Source organism: Melitaea cinxia, chromosome 17 (assembly GCF_905220565.1).
Source record: "Melitaea cinxia chromosome 17, ilMelCinx1.1, whole genome shotgun sequence".
Taxonomy (NCBI): Eukaryota; Metazoa; Arthropoda; class Insecta; order Lepidoptera; family Nymphalidae; genus Melitaea; species Melitaea cinxia.
In genome coordinates this window covers 9,848,524-9,871,315 of record NC_059410.1, presented here as the reverse complement: position 1 = coordinate 9,871,315, position 22,792 = coordinate 9,848,524, and the positions used below count along the sequence as shown (strand labels likewise).

General features: G+C 33.3%; 2 protein-coding genes across 2 annotated transcripts in view; one reads left to right on the top strand and one right to left on the bottom strand.

The window, feature by feature from the left end:
* LOC123661481 (membralin) overlaps positions 1–9,233 on the bottom strand; it is a 108,571-nt gene extending 99,338 nt beyond the window's left edge. Inside the window, exons 1-5 of the mRNA XM_045596436.1 lie at positions 8,755–9,233; positions 6,868–7,162; positions 2,639–2,678; positions 1,700–1,934; positions 745–835 (exon numbers count right to left, since the gene is read on the bottom strand). Coding sequence (XP_045452392.1) covers positions 745–835; positions 1,700–1,934; positions 2,639–2,678; positions 6,868–7,162; positions 8,755–9,233 — 1,140 coding nt within the window. The remainder of the gene's footprint in view (positions 1–744; positions 836–1,699; positions 1,935–2,638; positions 2,679–6,867; positions 7,163–8,754) is intronic.
* An 11,714-nt stretch (positions 9,234–20,947) lies between these two features.
* LOC123661642 lies at positions 20,948–21,766 on the top strand. The gene is made up of 2 exons (XM_045596594.1): positions 20,948–21,319; positions 21,467–21,766. The coding sequence occupies exons 1-2, from the start codon at positions 21,049–21,051 to the stop codon at positions 21,682–21,684; spliced, it is 489 nt and encodes a 162-aa protein (XP_045452550.1). The 5' UTR covers positions 20,948–21,048; the 3' UTR covers positions 21,685–21,766.
* The last annotated feature ends 1,026 nt before the right edge of the window (positions 21,767–22,792 follow it).

The following is a 22,792-nucleotide window of genomic DNA, read 5'->3' as shown; positions in this document are numbered from 1 at the left end:
TCGATTAAAAAAAGAATCATTGATATCGGTCCACACAGTAAAAGGCTCTGACATAACACACAAAAAAAATACAGTCGAATTGAGAACATCCTTATTTTTTTAAGTCCACAACCAAATAATATTGTCACGTTTCAGCCTATAATATCACACTACTGGGCTTAGATCTCTTTCCCCATGTAGGAGAAGGATCAGAGCTTAATCCACCACGCTGCTCAAATGCGGGTTAATATAAAATAAAAAATATTGGTCTCGGTATAGTATTGCTCTCAAGTAGAGTCGTATTCCTGTTGGGAGTAAGGTAGTCAGAGGTCCTGAGGACGTTTGGGAGACGATTGGGTCGTCAAGGCACTTGCGATGCTTTTGGTGTTACAGACGTCGGTAATCACTTACCATTCGGTGAGCCGTACACTTGTTACCTGAACTATTTGTATGAAAAAAAAATACCAAGACATAGGTTGCTAAAATCGTAAATTGTAAATCATAAACGATTTTCTTATATAAAAAAAAGTGGCAATCAAGTAAGTATGATCCGTTTGATGGCAAACGATTACTATGCACACTTCAACACCAACAATATATTTCAAGCGCTTTGTATAGTGACCAAACCTCTCCAAAAGCTCTAAATTACTCATGACAATAACACAAAACTTCTTGAGAGCAGTATTCTTTAACTGCGGTCGTCATTTAACTCTCCGTAGTATTATTATCAGCTCTAAATTGAAATATAATTTAAATAATACTCACAAACACCAGCATAATAAAGAATGCAGCTATATAAGAGCTGCGAGCAGTCAGCATCGACACGAAACGGTAATGTTCACCGGTTATCACATTCCTGAAACAAAGTATGTATATTACATACGAATTTACAATGTATATCAACTATACGAGGGCTTGTATAAGAGCTAGCTTCTAAGAATTTGAACTAAACCCTATATCTAACCCTATAACTGTGCGAAAAAAATGTTGGGTTTTCTGAGAGGGGTTGGGGACAAGTCTTTTCCTAGTATTGCTATCAATTCACCATTATCAAATTGTGTTTCTAATTTAAAGCCGTAAGAGTCGTTATTAACATCATAATTTCCAGAACGAAACGGAAAATGAAGCTTATGCATCTGTGATATTGCACGCCCTCTGTACGGTTATAGTGGTATAACGAAAATAATATTTTCAATGTTTTACTTAAGAATTCAAATATTTCAAGGTTATGACAATTTCTAACAATATAACAACTTTTAGACATAATATCTCTAACCTCATTTTAACCTTGGGCATCTTTCCCTATTTTATATTAGACTAGCTGTGCCGGCGACTTCATCTGCGTGGAATTTAAACAAAAAGTTATTGTTCAGTTCATAAAATTATATAATAAATATATTTCTAAAATAAAAGTAGCCGCAGTTACTCCTTATTTCATCAGCTATCTACCAGTAAAAGCCCCGTCAAAATCGGTCCAGCCGTTTCAGAGATTAGCCAGAACAAACAGACAGACAGACAAAAATTTGTAAAAAAATACGCTCTCTATTCGCATCAATACAGTTACTCCTGTACTATTATTCCTATATCTTGCTATAGCTACAAGCGCTAGAAAGCATCACTCTCAGCGACACTGCTATTTCGTTGTATCCGGTGACTTCACACCCCATACTTATTTCAGTTGGAGTAAACTCTAAAAATCGACTATCCGCTATATGCTAACCTCAAATACCCCTTATTGTCCTCTTGTTCAGCTAGACTCTTAATAGAAGCCATGAGAAGATCATCGTAGCCGAGAAATTCATCAAGAACTAAACGAGAGAACGTATCTCCAAAACATTCATCCTTCTGCGGGTCCAAGGTGACGATTTTTACCGGAATCTTGAGGTGGAGCCTTGCACTTGGTGATAAACGAAGAAATCCATATTCCAGTGAATATTCCAGTATGTAATCTTCATCTATAAAACAGAAAATAAAACACTATATCGGATATTTATTATGATCTTTACACTTTTATATTTTATAATAAAACACATTTTTTAAAAGAGTAACTGCGGAGTTTCTTGCTGATTATTCTCTGCAAAATCTAATATAATTAATAATTTAATTTAATATAATTAATAATTTGACAAAATGATGATTCAGAAAAATTAGAATTCAGCTTTTGAAGCTTATTTGAATAAAAGTAATTTTTGATTTGATTTGAATTGGTTAATTAAAAATTTGATTTTTATTTTATATTCTTTGTTACGCGTTTATAGTATAATCATTGTAATTATTTGCAAATAAACATAAAGAATATTAAAAAATTTAAACTCATTTAGTTATCTTTAATATACAATAATCTTTCAGGTACTGTTTAGAAACACAAAAAATTAAGTTAGGTAAATATCAGTTACCTATTTTATTATTAATATTAAGTCAAATTAATTTGAAGTAACAAAAACAATTAAATACAGTTATTATATAATTACATAAAATTAACACTTTAGTCTATTTTATTTCGCTTATACAATTATCCATATTTCATTCAGAATAAACCGACATTCAACAAAAGATCAAAAGTTGGCACGGTTGATAAAAAATTCAGACAAAAATTTAGTTTCGAGGTCAGTTATGAAACCCATAAGAGAAACTCGATTGAACCGTTACGAAATCTTACCTTTCGATGAATCGTTCACTGCGGAATCGTCGACCGATTCCTGTAATTAAATACAAAAACAAATGTAATAAAAAATATATACAAATATGTATAAGATTATGTTCTTCTTTTCTTTTTTTAATGTAGATGGCTTAAATCCTGTACTATAGGTCGGCTGATGCAGATTTTTTTTTTGTAATTATTGTAAAGATAAATAATAGATATAACAACAAGATTCCGCAATGCTTGAAGACAAAAGTCTTCGAGTTCACAAGTTTAAAGTCACTCAACGTGCAATGGAACGGGCTATGCTTGGGGCTTCTCTCAAGATAGAATTAGAAATGAGACTATCCGCGAGAGAACGAAAGTAACCGACATAGCCCACAGAATTAGCAAGTTGAAGTGGCAGTGGGCTGGTCATCTGTGTCGCAGGACCGGATGGCCGTTGGAGCAGACGGGTCCTGGAGTGGAGACCGCGTCTTGGCAAACGCAATGTGGGACGTCCTCCGCCCGTTGGATCGACGATCTACGTAAGATTGCCGGTGTGGGCTGGATGAGGACTGCGGAAAAACTAGATATCTGGCGCGAACTTGGGGAGGCTTATGTCTAGCAGTGGACTGCAATAGACTAAACTGACTAACTGATATAAAAAACAAATATACCCAGGCTCGGGGAGGGAACCAACCCACAGCCTTGGAAGCAAAAAGCAGGGTCATTGCCAACTGTATAAACAGTCCAGTCATTTCAAATATCATTAAGGAACACTCATAATATCATTAAGGAACCCTGATAGTTTCAGATAGTTATCAAATTCATTGAACGTTGGATACAATACTGGATAGTATTTCTCTTTTTGTAACTAGTAGAACCCAAAGCTGTAGTTTATTTGTTGAAGTGAAACCGAAACTAAGGCTCTGTTTTACTTCCTAAATAAAAAGAAAATATAGCCTCAGATAAAGTCTCTGCTAGCCTAACAGTAGTTTACTAACAAGATAAGCTTTATCAAGTGTAATTGGCCAAAATTAACGGTAAAGTAGATACTACAACTATATATAAGCATTCATTTATTTATTTTATCATTTTGTACACAATGTATTACATTGTGCATGAAAATTTTATGAAAATCGTATTAAGAAGAAATGTGTTATGATATCATAATATTTTGCTTCGAGATATCTAATCAATTGTCGCGTGTTCGAATCCGGTCAGTAACCTCTTCAAAGATTATGGATAATTTCGCGATTAACATTTGCGACCGCGACCTGAGGTTGTTGCAATAATTGAAGATTTGATTCCCGTTTCTGGGAAAATACTCGTGAAAATCATTTAACATTTGTTTTTTTTTCGTCAATTGTTGATTTCATATATAATGTATATATATATATGATATCAATACTAAATGGTCATTTGTGATATTTCTTATATAATGGCCGGGCCATTCTACACAAACTTACGGTTACTGCTCAACTACCATTTACAACATATATTTCAAAGTCAACTCAACTCAACTTTATATTAACAAACATTCTAAAAAAATGTATTGATTTATTGATTTTAACAATCTACTTACAATATTATATAAAATATTTGTCATTAAGACTCACTTATAATGGGTGTGCTTAAGCTCTAAAAAAGATTTCTTCCATCACACCCGAAAAGGAACGATTGCAGATATAAATTAAAGGAGGTAGACGTACAATAAGAAAACGGCAAATCATTGAAATGTATATATAAAAAAACTAAATACAAACAAAATAATATATATTACAAACCCGTGTTTAGTTTTTAATAATTAATTAACCTAACTAGGAACACAAAAACGTGATTATCATTTTCTTTGTATTGTTGGAATATTTTCAGATTATAAAAAACTTGTGACAAATAATATATAACAATAATGTGACTTGTAATAAAATAAGACGTAAAATCTGGTACAATGGTCACAAACACGTACATAGGTGAGGCTAAGAATGTTAATCATATATTTATTACGTTGCTTTAATTTTACAATGACTTCAAAATAATTGCTTATTTCACATTCATAAAAGAATCTAAAAAAATTACTTTTATCTACATGTATAGATAAAAATGAATGTTGCTACTCGAGAATGGCTTGACCAAGCCCACGGTAGGTTTTAATACTAAAGAATAATTTTAAAAAATTTAAAAATAATTTAATTTTTACTATTAACTTTTGACAGAACGAAGTCTGTCCGGGCAGCTAGTAATAAATAAATGTTTGTTTTTAACTAAGAATAAAAAGTATAATCTTATTTCGAAGTAATATCTACAAAAAGTAAGTAACGTTATTAGCTTATGTTTTATTTTCATTTTATAGAGTATTGACTTTCAACGAACCGAAAATACACTACGAATTTTATCAACAACAAATTAATTATCAGCATAGAACATTTTGTCTTGATTTTCAATGTTTAGCTAAATTATATAACTAACCATTCACACACAGATACACACACACCTAAAAACCAACATAATACACACCTATTCTTTTTTTTGTCTAAATTATATTTGAACCAATTGTATCATTGTAAAAACTATTTCTTTTATCCGAGTTTTAGGCCATTGCCAGACTAATCATACCATGGGGTATTTCAGTTTTAAAATAACATTTTTTACTAACGCTAGAGATAAAAAGACGTTAAAATAAATAAATAAAAAGAAAAACAAGTGGACTTTTTTTCTAAAAATCACTCTTGTATTGACTATAAACAAATATTGTTTAATCACTGCAAATCACTGCAAAAGGCTCTCCGGCCACGGGTAGACAGTCCTAGAGCGTATGTCGGCGTCAGCACTTGGGGGTGCAATACCGACCAAACCCCTGCGGGAGTCTTCAGCCGCTTTAATTGGAGGGTCCTGGACCTGCACGAAACAGCATCCCTCCAGCGACAGGCTGGCTTTGGCGAAAAGGCCAGACTTCTCCTCCATGGGGACTGTCCGCCTCACCTCTGAACAATCGAAATGAATGACGCCGTGTCTAGCAGAACCTAGTACCCATCCTGGCCGACACGGGCACAGGGGCGTTACTGGAGGCCCATTAAGTAGCGTCTCTTACGCACCCCCGTTTGCCGCCTGCGGAGGGAGGCCTCGTCGGCAACCTCCTCTCTCACCCGCTCGTCATCCTCCTTCTGAGACATTACTGTCTCGCAGAAGGAGACCATCGCCTTTCAGGACTCGTCGTCGCCGAGCATCGCGGTTTTCTTTTACCAAATTAATTTGATACACTAACTGCACGCACAATTTTCATTATGTACATTAACCGCGCGACTTGGTAAATATTTTATTTTATAAACTATCCATCTTATTAATTTATTTATTAAAAATATTTTGCACACAAGAAAAAGCCGCCTTTGCATGCTTATATATTTGTAAGAATTTAGAACCATTCATTGTGATCAGTCACATTGAATACCATCAAGATTCCCTAACTTGACACATTGATCCACAAATTTCAATATTATTTACAAAGGAACTTTAGTGGTAAGATCAAGAATGAGGTATGGTTCAGGACACTGAAATTATGAAAAGACAAGAATAAGGATTATTAAAATTTGTTTTGTCTTTTAATATGGGCTTAAATTACGATAAGTTGGCGCAATGGTCACAATATCAGATTGACAGTTATAGTGATCGCAGGTTCGATCCCCGCACGTGGCAAACATTTGTACTGCTAAAGGTTTTTACTAGTCTTTATGTTTGTGCCTATGTACCTTTAGTGTTATTTCTAGACCCCCGATACAAGAGTGATCTTAATGAGGATTGATGAGTGTAAGGCGTCTATTATTATTTATTGTATTACTTAATACTTTGTTTGTCAGTTTTGACAATAATTTCGTTTTTTACCTAAATTTCTCTTGATTTTGAAAAAAAAATTACTTTTTTTACGCAAGTGTAAGGTTGACATATATTCATAACCTACTTATATTATGGCAGTGCATATTTTTATATCGAAAAACAATGATAAATATTTTATCTCAACTTTTGGACTAAGTCAAGGAATGTTAACTAAATATTACTATCTTGCTCATACCAATGAGCAGTAAGATACTTTTTTTAATTATAATAATTTAGGCATATTTGTGTTACACAAGCTTGTCTGTCCACAGAAAACAATTTCAATAAAGTTTTGATTTTTAATGTCACAAGAAAGAGAAAAACTTAATTATTAATTACTAGTCTCAAAATTTTCTAGCACATAACAAAGGATCTGATAGTTGTATGATACTTACATCACCCAATTTTGAATCCCTATCAATATCCTCTACAAGTCCCAATATTCCTTCCCATATGGATGATGTTGGTTCTACATCTTCACCTGGTACAATAGTTTGATTAAGATCAGTTAGACCATCGCTTGGCACCATATCTGGTTTACTTTCGACAAAGAAACCCGTTTCGATCACTTGATTTGGAGAGTCCTCATTCTCATCATGAATACGGGTGATATTTCCATAATCAGTTCCATCTCTTAAATATTCATCATCTTTAATTTCATCATTTGTTGATGATTCTATATTGACAAATCTGGAAATTTAAAAATGTTTTAATGTAAAAGACTTACAAATAATAAACACAAACTTATCAATACTTTATATTGTTCATAAACATTGTTCAACAATAAATGAATACTTTGTTATATTGTGTACTTAAATCTTGTTCATAAAATATGATGCAATGCATCAGTAAGATAATATATATGCTTAATATGTTTCATTTATAACTTTTGACGTCTACTTCAATTTCTATGTATACTAATCTTACTTGTCAGTATAGTGTAATAGGTAAAAATACAATCTATGAATAGAAAATCTGTTACCCCGTGCTGAAATATTTAACTAACTCATATATACTTAAAGAAAATTTTTTATTGGTCGTGAAGCCTTACAATAGAAGTAAGATAATATTAGGCAGTAAATTATTATAATTAGATTACCATGTTTCTGAGGTTTCTTAATTCCTATATTGAACTATGCTCACTGAACTTACACAATCATTTATTCTTTATAGAATTATTGTATATGGCCACAAACGAAAAAACAAAAACCAACAACAATTACATTAGTAAGTAAAATTATATAACTAACAATGTGGGTAGATGAAAAAATAGTCAAATAATAAATATGCATTATCAAAGATTACTCAAAAAGTAGTCATCAGATCACGACTAAATTTAAGAGACCACATGACAAGCACCACTTTTCGATTAAAACAAAATTCATCTAAATCAGTCTACCCAGTAAAAAGTTTTGGGGTAACATACATAAATAAAAATAAAAAAAAATACAGACAAATTGAGAATCTACTTTTTTGAAGTGGGTAACAAACTTAACGCATTTTTAGTTTAGCTTACAGTGACTATTACGCTCAAAAACATGCGCTTGCGATGCTTCTGGTGTTGCAGGCGTCTATAAGCTACGGTAATCGCTTACCATCAGGTGAGCCGTAGGCTTGTTTGCCGACCTAGTGACATAAAAAATAAAAAAATAAAAAATAAAAACTTAAAATTAGACACTCATCATCAAACTAGCAATGCTTGACCTAAATACATTATTACATACACTATTCTTAAATTCACTTTTTGTATAAATATTAAAAAAAATAGCCTTGAAAAATATATGTCAGAGTTAGTAGTAGAAGTAATATTTTTAATAAAGTAACTAAGATGTCAAACTTATACTGGTACACATGGTATTGTAATTTTTAAATTAATTCAGAAAATGTATAAAAAATAGCTTTAAATATTACTAGTTTTTATATATTATATACACTTTTTATATATACTTTTTGCCAATAAATTTTTAATGATTTATAATGACCGCATTATTTTTATTACTTTATATGTACCTTATCAATGTATGACACAACAATAACAATAAATATATATCTTAAAAAAAAAGTATTATCTCATGTTTTAACATACATTTCAATGTATTAATAAAATCTATATTACAAATGTAAATTAGCAAACTAGAAAAAGAACAATTTAAATATTTTTTTAAAACTTAAGATATATTTGTAGATTGTAACTTTTTATATACTTGACACTTAATTGACAAATTGTGTATTAATATTGAGGACATAGTATAGAGAATATATATGACAGTATTGTTTCTTACCCTTCAGTAGCTAGCATCCCTAGCATGGAATTTAATTCCTCTTTATCTTTCTTCAGCTTCCTCTCTTTAGCATAGCTCTGTTCAATCGTATAGTCTTGGGCAGGATTTCTTAAGATTTCCACCCTTAAAATACCATCTCTTGGCCACGAATCTTTGATATGATTCAAACATGTTGTTGGTGTTCTCGAGAAAGCTATGTGTATGTATGCAAGCACAAAGAAAGCTATTAGTGCTTTCAGAAGCACTAGAAACTCGAAAAATCTCCTTACGGGTCGAGGAAATGTACGAGCATATGCAATTGCAAATTTGAAAAATAAAGCATGAAATAGTCTTTCCCTAACATTAAATAATGGATTTTGATTATTATTCCTATTTCTATTCATTCCTTGATTAATTATAGGTCCTCCGGGCAAGAGGTTGTTCTCTGGATTGACTCCAGGGGGTAAATTGTTCATAGGATTAGGCCCTCCCGCGCTCATCTCTGTAGTTATTGCTTTATACTTATATCACTCTTCTCTTCGATGGAAAGATTTTAATTCTAAATCAATTTTTCCGCATCATACGCGTGTGTAATCTAAAATAGAAAAAGTTTTCTTGTTTAATAATCCCTCACGATTTATTTTTCAATAATGTAAGATAACGTTTACATGGCGTGATTGAAATGTGGCATATATTGGTCAAATACATTAAATTTTAATTGTGATACTGTGGTAACTTTAGTCAATCAAAATACGACGTTGACCTCTGAATTACTTATTACGAAAAATAAACAACATTAGTTTTTTTTTGTAAGTTAGACGTAAATAATTATATTTAGGAAAGAGATGTATATAATTTCATAAAAATCACCATTTACATGTCATATCAAAAAAATTTACCCAACAAAAGTAAAAGTAATCAACAAGATGCCCAAACGTCAAAAACACTTTCACAATATAATTATATAATAACCTTGATACTCATTACACTAAAACTTTAACGTTAATATTAACATACAATTGTGCCTTGAATTAGTTTTTCATAACAAAATTAAAATAAATAAAACATGCTACTTTTTGTACTGTTAATAACTCCAGTAAACTGTCAAATTCCAGTAATGTCATTTAATAAACAATCTGGTCACAGAATCAGCTTATGCTAGTGATGTGATTCGAATCGAAAGCCTTTACCTTAATTACTCGAGTAAAGTTACAAAAAAAATTAACAAGAAGAAACATTGATATAAAAACTTACCAAAAAATTTACTTATTTCAATAACTATATATTTGGTCAATAATGTGGGAACAAATATATCTTCTCATAAAGTTAAGACTAACAAAAAATATATATTGAGTGTACAAATTAATTCGGTCCGTTTTTAAGACATAGCTTTAATTGGCATATTTGTTGTTTATCGATTGAAGAATGCGTTGGTTTCTGTGAAGCTACAATCTATGAATAATATAGGCACCGTAAATTTTGCAATGAGTTTTTTAAAAAAATACATGTTTTTTATTGGGTTGAACTTGTACAAAATTTCTTGTAATTTGTTACTTTTACGAGAGATTTTACTTCGCTGCTTTAAGTTGAAGAAAAGTGTAGATGAAACGCAAATAATGCTTGCAGAACCTTACACCTTACAGTGACAATATTCCAAGTGATAAATTAAACAGAGAGAGAGAAAGGTTCGAGAGTGGTGATTTTATTACCGAAAAATTCAAGGCCCAGGGATTAAAAAAAATCGATGACAAGAAATTGCAAGAATTCATTTATGAACAATCGCTTAAGAAGTTATAATCGACTTTAATTAAAAACAAGAAACTTTTAATAACATGGATTTAGTTTTTTTCATAATTTTAATAGCGCTATCAAAACAATTTTATATTTAGCAACATTGCTTTTAAATTTAATATAGGATTGACTTTCTAGTAATGAGCACTGCCACTAGATGTCTCTGATTTAGAAAAACAACACAAATAATAAACCAAACTTTTGGTACAAATATTTTTCTTGTTTTTTTTTTGCTTAAAATTGTTTATTACGTATACCAGATTGTAAATAAAGTTATAAGCTGAAAGCACTGTTATTTTACCAATAATACGTATGTTCGTGAAAATAGTCCTACTTGCTTTTTTCATTGTAAATCGATGTATATAAAATACTAGCTGTGCCCGCGACTTCGTCCGCATGGAATTTAACAAAAAAGTTATTGTTCAGTTCGCAGAGTTATAAAATAAATAGATTTCTAAAATAAAAGTAGCCAAAATTACTCCTTATTATATCAGCTATCTCTGCCAGCGAGTCTCGTGAAAATCGGCTCAGCCGTTTCAGTGATAAGCCGGAACAAACAGATAGACAGACAAAAATTGTAAAAAATGATATTTTGGTATATGTATACACATCCATATACATTTAGTAAAAGCGCTTCTTTTAATATTACAAACAAACTCCCCAATTTTTTTTATATTTGTGTAGATGTAGATAACATTTTTGCTATAGCCTTTCCGTTATATAGTATGTCTTATCTATATCATAGCTGGTGTTGGTACCACTATACACTAACCATAAATAGTATAGTAATATCAGTTTTTTTTTTGCCGCTAGTTTGTTTATATTACTACTAGCTCGTTGAGGACACGACTTCGAATAATTACTTTGGACACCGTTTTTTGATATATCTTTTGGTTTATTTTTCTAGACATCAGAAAAGCTCTAATATTTTGTCTCTAGTCGTAAAATAAAAAAAAAAAATAAAAAAAACCTTACATATTTCCATACAAACTTTCATCCTCTATCCGTATTGTTATTGTACACCCTTGAGGGTAAAACTTTTACAAATTTTAAATGTCATATTTATTTATATGAAATCAACAGTCTAAAAAATAAGTTTTAAGCTTTTTGTCGGTGTAGGCTGGATGAGGATTGCGGAAAACCGGGATGTCTGGCGCGAACTTGGGGAGGCCTATTTCCAGCAGTGGACTGTAATAGGCTGAGCTGGGTTCTAGCTCTAAAAATAACGATACTTCGAAAAAAAAAAAGAGAGGATATTGGTATAAAATTTTAACTAATATAATATTATCGTGATGCGTATTGTTTTTTTACGAAAAGGAAATGGGGTGTAGATGGATCATTTTCTAATTATACTTTCAAGACAACATGTAAGTTTGCTAAATATTTATAAGTCGGCCATCAGAAACACTCTCTGTTGAGAAAAAGTTATTTATCTACTGCTTGTGGGTTACAAATAAGCTTATAATTACAGTACAGTGTACTTATTACTACAGCTGGTGTTGAGCGTAATGTACCATCTAGGTATTTTTATCATTATTAATAACGAAATGTCTCTAGAAATATTATAAACGCCAAAGAAACTTTTGTGTGCTACGATTAGCTAAATTACTCAAACCGTTTTGATACACTTTTAAATTTGATATTTATAAATAAATATCAAAATCTATTTTAAAGAAGAACTTGTTGAAAATATAACCGGAAAAAAAAAACCGGAAACCTGCTGATGGTAAAAATTGGCCAAGTCGGAATCTAACAAGTAGGATTCCCTACTTGTTAGATAATACTAAAATCTAATATGTATGTATAGTGTGTATATCTAATCAGTATAGTATTTGACCCCATTTTCATTTAAAAATCTAGATCTTTTTCATAGGATTACATTTTTAATAATATTTTAGTGTCAATAACTATTTGAAGACTCCGTCGAGTCTTCACTTCAAAGATTCCGCAATGCTTGAAGACAAAAGTTTTCGAGCAATGCGTCCTGCCTGTGTTAACATACGGAGCCGAGACGTGGACACTGACCAAGGGACTGGTCCACAAGTTTAAAGTCGCTCAACGTGCAATGGAACGGGCTATGCTTGGGGTCTCTCTCAAAGACAGGATTAGAAATGAGACTATCCGCGAGAGAACGAAAGTAACCGACATAGCCCACAGAATTAGCAAGTTGAAGTGGCAGTGGGCTGGTCATCTGTGTCGCAGGACCGATGGCCGTTGGAGTAGACGGGTTCTAGAGTGGAGACCGCGTCTTGGCAAACGCAGTGTGGGACGTCCTCCGGCCCGTTGGACCGACGATCTACGTAAGATTGCCGGTGTAGGCTGGATGAGGATTGCGGAAGACCGGGATGTGTGGCGCGAACTTGGGGAGGCCTATGTCCAGCAGTGGACTGCGATAGGCTGAAGTGAACTATTTTTCATTTTTTTGAAGTTAAAATATGTACATTCGAATTTTGTAATATGATTCCTTTTTTCTCAATAGGAAGGAAACACTAAAAGTAAATCAGCAATTTTGCAAAATTATTTCTAATGAGCTATAGACTATAATTTAAATAGGAAAAAGTCAACTCAAAAATAAGACAACGAAAGTCGCGCAAACTAACACATTAATTTAAGGACATATTAACGATTGCGTCGCAGTATATTTATAACAATATTATGTATATTCACCAAAATATTCATTGTTTGAAATAAATAGTAATAATCGCATTGTAAACACGAGAAGGAATAACAAAATTGTAACTCCAAGTTTCCGACTGCGCAAAGTAAACGTTTCCTTTCTGGGTCATGGTATTCGCATGTATAATAAAATACCACAAATGATTTTGGAATTGTCTTAACATAAATTAAAAATTTTTTATAAAAAAAAAAATAGTAGATAAAGCTTATTACTCGGTGCAGGATTACATAGTTGATAAAGATGTGTGGACTTAGTGACGCTGTATTTCATGCAACATGTTTCTAATTTCGTGCTAAAACACAGTTTATATATTATTTTCAAAAGAGTAACTGCGGAGTTTCTACATTCCGAATCGGTGGTAGCTTCACTTTTACAAAAATAATAATTTATTTTTAAAGTATTAATTTGTAAAATGACGATTCGAAAGTGCTCTTGGAGCCTATTTGAATAAAGCTATTTTTGATTTTGATTTTGAATAATAATAAAAAATGAACGCATACATATGTAGCTTTAATTTTCTGGATAATTTCGAAATGTAACACGTATATTAAAGAAAAATAGTCTTGAAGCCGTCGCATGCGTTCGATGAACAAAGTGCATTAAAATTTTACAAAATAAAAGGGCAGCTTAGTAAGTCTGATTGATGTCTAAATTGTACACGAGACCTTTTAATATTTTTTTCCTGCTGACAAAATGTCATCCATACAAAGACGTATTCAAGCTCTCTGCGTGATAGATATGGATAAAAAATCTATTGAAAACAAATTCGTTGAAATGATTTAAATTTGTAGGTACCTGGTTGTCTAGAACCGTTGCGTAAATGGTTAATCGGATTAATATATATTAAGCACTGCCTTTATTTCGTAACAGTCACGTTCTTAATCGTAATGCAGATGTTCATAATCTACAAATTGTACAATAATAAAAAAAAGTGTTTCAAATCCAGCTGTCAGTATTATTTTAAACGTCGATGATTATAAATTCATCCTTACGTACCTATAAAGTAAATTTACATATTTATTTTCTTCAATTAAGGTACCAAATAATAATAGATATATATAATATCATATCGAAAAACATTTTTGATTCAGCAAAGCTCTACATAAGACATTAAAAAAATTAACAATGCAAACAAAACCAGCTACGAGTTCGTATATCATTTAGCGTTTCTTTTTTTTTCCTAGAATATGTTGGAATCCACATTAATACCGGTATCAGTCGAAACCGAGTTAGATAGAGGCCCTGAGATAACGAGAAGCAAAGTTAAATTACGGTCCGCGCGCGTTATAAATATTCAAAAACCCGAAGGGGACCGGTTGAAAAAATTGACGTCTCAATTATCGGAGCCTCGAGATGGGTCTTAATATATATTATTCTCACGTTTCTTGTTTCCTGGTATCATCTCGCTAGCCTAGAGTTTTACGATCAAGAATATTAAATAAAAAAATATAAAAAAAAAAAAAACAAAAAGGAGCGATGATGGCGAATGCCAGTAAGACAGATTATACATGCATAGAGTTGGTAAAAATCTATATAGGTTGTTCGACTCCTAACTGCGTCCTTCAATTGGGGGGTTCTGTAGGTGTTATTGATCACCTCCTGTGAAAAAAACACTAGCCCTTTTTTTAAATTTTACTTTGTCTTAATATACGAGCTACTCTGGTAACGTACTGCAGCATAACAACCGTCCAATACTAATTTTGTCAACACTAAAAAACGCATGGTTTGCCTCGCCCGATATACGAAATAACTGGCTATGAGAGAAGGAGAGAAAGAAAATGTGTGCTCGCATTTCTCTCTATTCCTCCGTTTGCCTCACCCGATCAAACTTTTAGTAACGTTCTCGTCACGCATTCGCCAGCTTACTCCCGTCAAGCGTATATAAAGAAGTTTTACATAAAAAAGACGATTTTGTATTATGATAATATAAATTTCATCATAGTATTCAGCCACGCCTAGTCTATTTTATGATTTACATCACATCAAATCATGTCAAAAATTTGATGAATCATTCATCTGATATATATCTTGATCTTAAAATTCATAGCCAAACCTGTTTGAATTCTATTCTTAGTAGCTTAGTATTATAATAAGTTGTTGAAGGCAAACTATTGTCGAACGTTTCATTTGATAGGTAAGACTTTAAAGCTTACATTAATTGTTACATTACTCCCATGCACTGTTCTCTGGTATTCTTAAAAAATAGAACATCATTAAACGGAGCTAAATCAAATTATAATCATTGAAATACTTTATTGTTTAATATTAATTAATTATTAATATTAATTATCATATAAGAGAGAGTATGGAGCATAAAATTTAATTATCAGGCGAAATAATATTGGTATGTCTTTGTTTTTCAACCAACGTCATCAGAGTATTGAATATTTATGGCTCGTAATCACGTACACGTAAAACACTAACTTATGTTAATTTACTACTCGTTGCCTGGATTACAATAACTGTTCCTTCACCCACGCTTAACTCTGTCTTCACTCCAATTTAATTTCATAGATACATATCTTTATTGTTCTCTAATAATATTATATTTATCGTTAGTTAATTGTACATGTAAAAGTGTTTTTATTACAAATTTTTTGATTTGAAGTATCTACACATTAATATTATTACAGGTTGTTGTAAAATAATAATTGTGTTTGCAGTCAAACGAAGAAAAACCGACTTCAAATATATCGACAAGTAATCCAACGTAAGTAGACGAAAAATAGTCAAGTAAATACGCATTATCAAAGATTACTCCAAAAGTTGTAATCAGATATCGATGAAATTTAAATGTGACCACATGATAAACATCGGCTTTCGATTAAATTAAAAATCATCAAAATCGGTACACCCAGTAAAAAATTATGCGGATTTGCGAGAGTTTCCCTCGATTTCTCTGGGATCCCATCATCAGATCCTGGTTTCCTTATCATAGTACCACACCAGGGATATTTTCTTTCCAACAAAAAAAGAATTATACTAAGAATTATATAAGAATTAAACTTATCCTCGAACATACATTATATATATATATATATATACTAGCTGACCTGGCGAACTTTGTACCGCCTTCTTTATTTTTTTCTTAAATATAATAATTAATATATCAAAATAAAATATAGCCTATCTTTCAAGTTGGATCGAACTGCACATGGTGTGCGAATTTTGTTATAATCGGTTAAGTGTTTTAGGAGTCCATTGAGGACAAACATTGTGACACGAGATTTATATATATTAAGATATATATATATATATATATATATATATATATATATATATATATATATAAATTGTAAAATCTACAAGCCATCCGCCAGAAAAAATAGTCCCTGACCAAATACATGACAATACAAGACACAACAGCCAGTATGGCACATACGCTCAAGTCTTAAAACAGACAAATGTTGAAACAAAATACACGCAGCAGGATGATTACATGTGCAATATATTTATCAACCAAGCAGAAAAGCTAGACCTACTCTTACAACAAATGAGTACTCTGATGGGACTCTTAACAACGCTCTTGTCGAAACTCACAACATAGGCTTGCGGATTGCAACCTGGAACATTAATGGGCTTGCACCCAATAAACAAGACCTTGAAGTACTAATATCGGAACACAAACTGGATCTTGTACTGATATCGGAGGCTTACTGTACGCAAAAGAGCAAGATACACAACAAGGTACGTGGATTCCTTACTTACCTTACCAACCATCCAGATGGTACAGCTCATGCAGGAACCGCAATAGTGGTTAAGGAAACTGTAAAGCACCATCTTCTAGCTGAGTACAAGACGGATCATATTCAGACTATTACAGCAGCTCTAGTGGAGAACAGTTCTACCATGTTCTCAGCCTATTCCGCTACGTTGGGTACTAGATTTGTTGCTGGAGGTAATTGGAACGCGAAGCATACCCACTTGGGCTCAAGACTGATTACTACCAGGGGTAGACAACTCAAACAGTGCATCAACGCAATGGGCCTGCGCATCGCTTCCACTTCTCAACTGACATACTGGCCACCGAATAACAACAAACTGCCAGACTTGCTGGACTTTTTCATTACCGGTGGTATTTCCGGGGGCTAACATAAAGTCGATCCATGTATTGACAGTTCGTCTGATCACACTTCTGTAATACTTACACTCAATACTACTATAATCGAGTTTGAGAGACCCATGCACCTTAGTAACTCTCATACAGACTGGAGTGGCTTCCGGGAATTTGTTGAGGACTCTGTGCAACTAAACATTAAACTAAAAACTACAATGGAGATCGATGCAGCGCTGGAGAGATTTACTAAAGTTGTCCAAAAAGTATGCTGGCGAAACACCCCAGAGTTGAAAAAGAAACGTTTGCACACAAATTACCCCCTTGAAATAGGAAATAAAATTACAGAGAAACGCAGGCTTCACCGCAGATGGCATATGAGTCGGCATCGTGATGATAAGAGGGATTTAAACAGAGCTATCGTCGAATTAAGGCAAATGATCATAGAGGCTGACGACAACACACTTCAAAGCAAACTAGAAACTATGACAGCAACTAGCTCTACCAACTACTCGCTGTAGCGATCTGCGAAAGCATGTGCTAGACCTCAGGAACTCAAGCCCCCTATCAGATCTGGTGATGGCGGGTGGGCCAGAACAAATAAACTAAAAGCAGACTTGTTTGCAGAACACCTGTCAATGGTCTTTTCGCTTAATGAGGCTGCGGGTCAAAACCTGGCAATTGGTGTGAACTCAATACTAGGTCTTGACCTACAACTAGAACTACCTATTAAACCTGCATCTCCACAAGAAGTTCAGAGGATCATCAGAAAGCTTGATAACAGGAAGGCCCTGGGATTCGACCTGATCACCTAAGAAATACTCGTGCAATTCCCAAGAAAGTCCATCGTCCTCATCACAACGCTTTATAACGCTATGCTTAGACTCCAGTACATCCCTAGCTTATGGAAGGTTTCACAAATCATAATGATTCACAAAGTAGGCAAAATACCATATGATAAAACTTCGTATCGAATTAGCTTGCTACCGGTACTGTCATAAGTCTTTGAAAAGCTGTTACTCAGGAGATTAGCTCCAATTCTCATGGAGCGAGATATTATACCGAATCAATCACCAGTTTGGCTTTAGACCTCAACATGGAACCGTGGAACAGGCCCACAGAGTCTGTACGTCGATACGAAGGAGCCTAGAAAACAAAAAATATTGCTCGTCGACTTTCCTGGACATACTACAGGCTTTTGACAAGGTGTGGCACAGAGGCCTACTCTGCAAAATAAAACAGACTCTATCCCATTGCTATTTCCTTATACTGAAATCATATCTGTCTGAGAGAATTTTTTATGTTAAAGAGGCTGAGGAAACTTCTGACTTCTATGCAATAAATGCTGGGGTACCGCAAGGGTCAGTCCTTAGACCTGTGCTCTACACGCTCTACACGGCTGATCTGCCCTTTAACACCCGGCGTTATAACAGCCACCTACGCAGATGATACCGCAATTCTTGCTTCTAGTTCCGATCCTAGACAAGCATCGGATACGCTAAAAGTCGGCCTAGACAAAGTGAACAAATGGATGCAGATGTGGCGAATAAAAGCAAGCGCTGCTAAATCGTCGCAGGTAACTTTTGCCCTCCGACGCGGAAATTGCCCTCCGGTATAACTTGGCGACAAAATACTACCCACTAGCGATTGCGTAAAATATTTGGGTCTACACCTCGATTGTCGTCTAACACGGAAAAACCACATTAAGGCCAAGAGAGACGAAATATCCATACAATACCGGAATCTGTACTGGATGTTAGGTAGAAACGCAAAACTATCGCTAGATAACAAGCTCTTGCTCTACAAAGCGATAATCAAACCAATATGGATGTACGGGATACAGTTATGGGGAAGCGCAAGCGACTCTAATGTAAAGTTAATCCAGAGGCAACAAAACAAAATATCTAATGTACCCTGGTACGTCACCAACAATGAGATCATGCAATCGATGAATTCTGTGAGGCACGAGATCCGATCCAATACCTCAAGATACAAAGAAAAGCTATTAAACCACCCGAACGAGCTAGCCCGTTAATTAACTATCGATGACTGTATCAAAAGGCTAAGAAGGCATAACATACTGGAATTACAAAACAGACAGTAAACTGTAGAAAAACTGAGAGTAGATGTCTCATTGGAGACACACTCAGCCACAGACGAATATCACAACCAATTTGCTTATAGTTCGGACAGACTGATTGCAAATACAACTTGAAATAAAAAAAAAGGTCGTGAAAAGCTAAATCCTAAAAACATATTTTTAATCTTTTTCGTGTTGAATTGCCTATTACTGTTGTGAGTATATCAAGCGACGAAGTGTCTGAACACTTTTACATTATTTAGCTATTTAAAACATTAAAAAAAATTAATACTGATTATAAATTAACTCTAACGAAAAAAGTTACAAAAACGATAAATAATTAAAATATAGGTATGTAAAATTATACACTAAAATTTATTTTTATAAACCAGGTGCACTGACTTATAAGGAACCTAGTATTTATTTTAAAATTAATAACGTCTCTATTTCAAGAGATAATCTATCTAACGTTACGGATTACGTGACTGTTTGAGTTCGTGCTTTATAAACATTTGCTAAGTAGTAAGTACTGAACAAACGAATATTACCAAGAACAGACTTACAGATGCGCATCAGAAATCCTATTATAATGAATCTTTTCCTTTATTCCCCTGCAATAAGATCGATAATGGCCCGTATTGTTTTATTTTCAAATGAAATATAAACATAAATTCACCTGTGGCATGTTGTCAGCTCCCGTTTTTAAGGGTTTCTCTTTATTTTTCTAAGTAAATCGTTCGTGTGCATATATTTACCCAATTCAAACTGTAACTTTTTTTTCTATTGTAGAACTTGTCATAATATTGCAACTTACAACAACTAATCAATGGTTTATATGCCTGTATAATTAAATAGTAGAGTAAGTGCGCTAATTATGGACTAGTTCCGTAATATGGACTACCTTCATTTCTCAAAAACCATCGGTCGTATTTAGTTAAGAGTCTCCGCACACTAAGTTCCACTCCTCCCGCGACTCGATAGTCGATTGCTGGTCGTCAGAGAGCACTCACGCATTCACGGCAGCCATTTTTCATTTTTATAATCGTGCGATGTAATTTTTTACTTAACTTCGTAAGGTCATAATTTCAGCAAATATTACTGTTTAAGAAAGTGGATTAAACTAGGGGAAAGGTGAGTTATTTTACAATTATTCATAGTAAGTTGATATATCCAATAGTTGTAATAATTTTTTTAGCAACAATATTAACCTAGAAATGTATGTGTAGTATAATATGGACCACCGGCATGTTTTGAATATGGACTAGTGGTCCATATTACAAACACTCACTTATATTTTAATTTGATTGTTTTAGGATGGCGTCTACAAATTCTACAACCAAAGAAAAGACCAGACAAACATGGGATAAAAATGCAATGGCTAATGCAATTAAAGTTATACGAGATAAGCAAATGGGTTTTTAAAAGCATCTAAAACATACGGAGTGCCTAAAACTACGCTTATACGCTTATCAAAAATGGAAGACCAATCACTTAGCGACATTACGAATAATAAACTTGGAAGAAAATCAACTTTGCCGAGTGAATTGGAAGCTGAATTATGTGATTATAGCCTAGAAATTGAAAAATCTGGATTTGGTCTTACGAGAGGTGAGTTTGGTCGAGCCTACATACGAGCTCAGCGTGCAGAATTGGCCATTAGCGGTTTTCGTGTAACAGGGATATATCCCGTTAATAGACACGTCCTTGAAGAGCATGGCTTTATTGACGAAGACCTTCCAGCAGTATCCTTCTAATGACCCAGCGCGCGATATAACGACACCAGTTGATAAAATTCCTGATAACCCAATACCTGAGCCAAGGGCTGTTGTACCTGAACCCGATAACTGCTTACCCGAGACAAGGGTTGTTGCAAGTACGGAACCTCAATCTGTAAATGAACCATTACCCCAGAGCGTTGATGGCGCACGACCAGGAATGTCAACACCGACTATGAATGATTCAATAGTTAGTGCCTCTACATCATCTACATCATATTTTTCGCCAAAAGTGTTGCAGCCTATACCGCGTTTAAGGAAAACTGTCAGCAACAGAGGAAGAGAAACCACCAAGCCTACAATTTTGACATCTTCTCCTTATAAACAAGATTTAGAAACGTCGATACAGAGGAACATACAAAAGAATACGCCAAAGAAACCGCCAAAGAAGACACAAAAGAAAATGCAAAAAAAAACAGCCCAGAAGAAAAGAAAGATCACAACAGAAAGAAAATCATCGTCTGAAAGTTCTGATAAAAGTGATTATTCAGTCAATGATAGTACCGATGAAAGTCCTGATCGTTCCCAAAATCAAAATAGTAAATGTTTGTATTATAATGGGCTTTTTTTTTAAGACGTTCATGGAGAGAAATGAATCCAATGTGCATCATGCAGGGAGTGGGCTCATGAAGAATGTGCTGGCATAGAAGATAAGGTTGATTTTTTTTATGTGAATTGTGTACTAGCAATTACTTTAATCTTAAAAATTGACTGATTTAATTTTAGGCAACACGCCCTTTTTTCTCAATAATTTTACCAAATTGACTATGGTCCATATTTAAAACCATGTGGTCCATATTTTGTACACTTTTTGCTAATGCACAATAATGACATATTTTAGAAAATGTTGATTATTTCTAAGATGTTCATGTTCCTTAAGAATTCTAACAATCGTTTTTGATACCAAATAATTATCGAACCGTCCAAAATATATAAGGCTGATTAATCTTTATAATTCTGAGTTTTATTACACAAAATCCTTATGGTGGTCCATAATTGGCGCACTTACTCTACCTGGGTGACCGATCTTAGCTCGGTATTTTTAGTAAATCGTGTTTTTGTTTGAAACCATATTTAAATACGAATAACATATTTATAAAATATGAATTTTTGTACCGACAATAATAAAAAATATAAAAAATATAAAATAAAAACATTATTAAAAATAATAATGATAAAATATGAATAATATTTTTCGATTTTCCGACATAATAATAAAATAAATAAGAACTGGCTATTTAAATAAAAAATAATGAGTGCAATTAGAAAAAAAAAGTAAAAATAAAATTCGATCTGGAAATTTAGGATTTGAACCGTGGTCTTTTCGGTTGATCGCGACCGACCGATTTCCGACCTGATTTATTACGTACAACTTTATTGACAAGTGCGAAATTTACCTTCGTATTCTAACGATATTGTAGCCATTTTTTCAAAAGCTGGGATAAAACGACATTTTCTAAAAATGAATCCTAGCTAGATTTATTTATCTCTCCCGAAATCCCCTGCATACTAAATTTCATGAATAATATAGTAGTATAAGATATGTTATTGCGTTCTTTTTTTCAAATATGCCATTAAATTTATTTATCTTTGACGCTCGTTTTAATTACAATATCTACGATATACCGTAAAGGCGATTTGTTTATTAATTCCTTATTACGATAAACTTTACGATATCATCC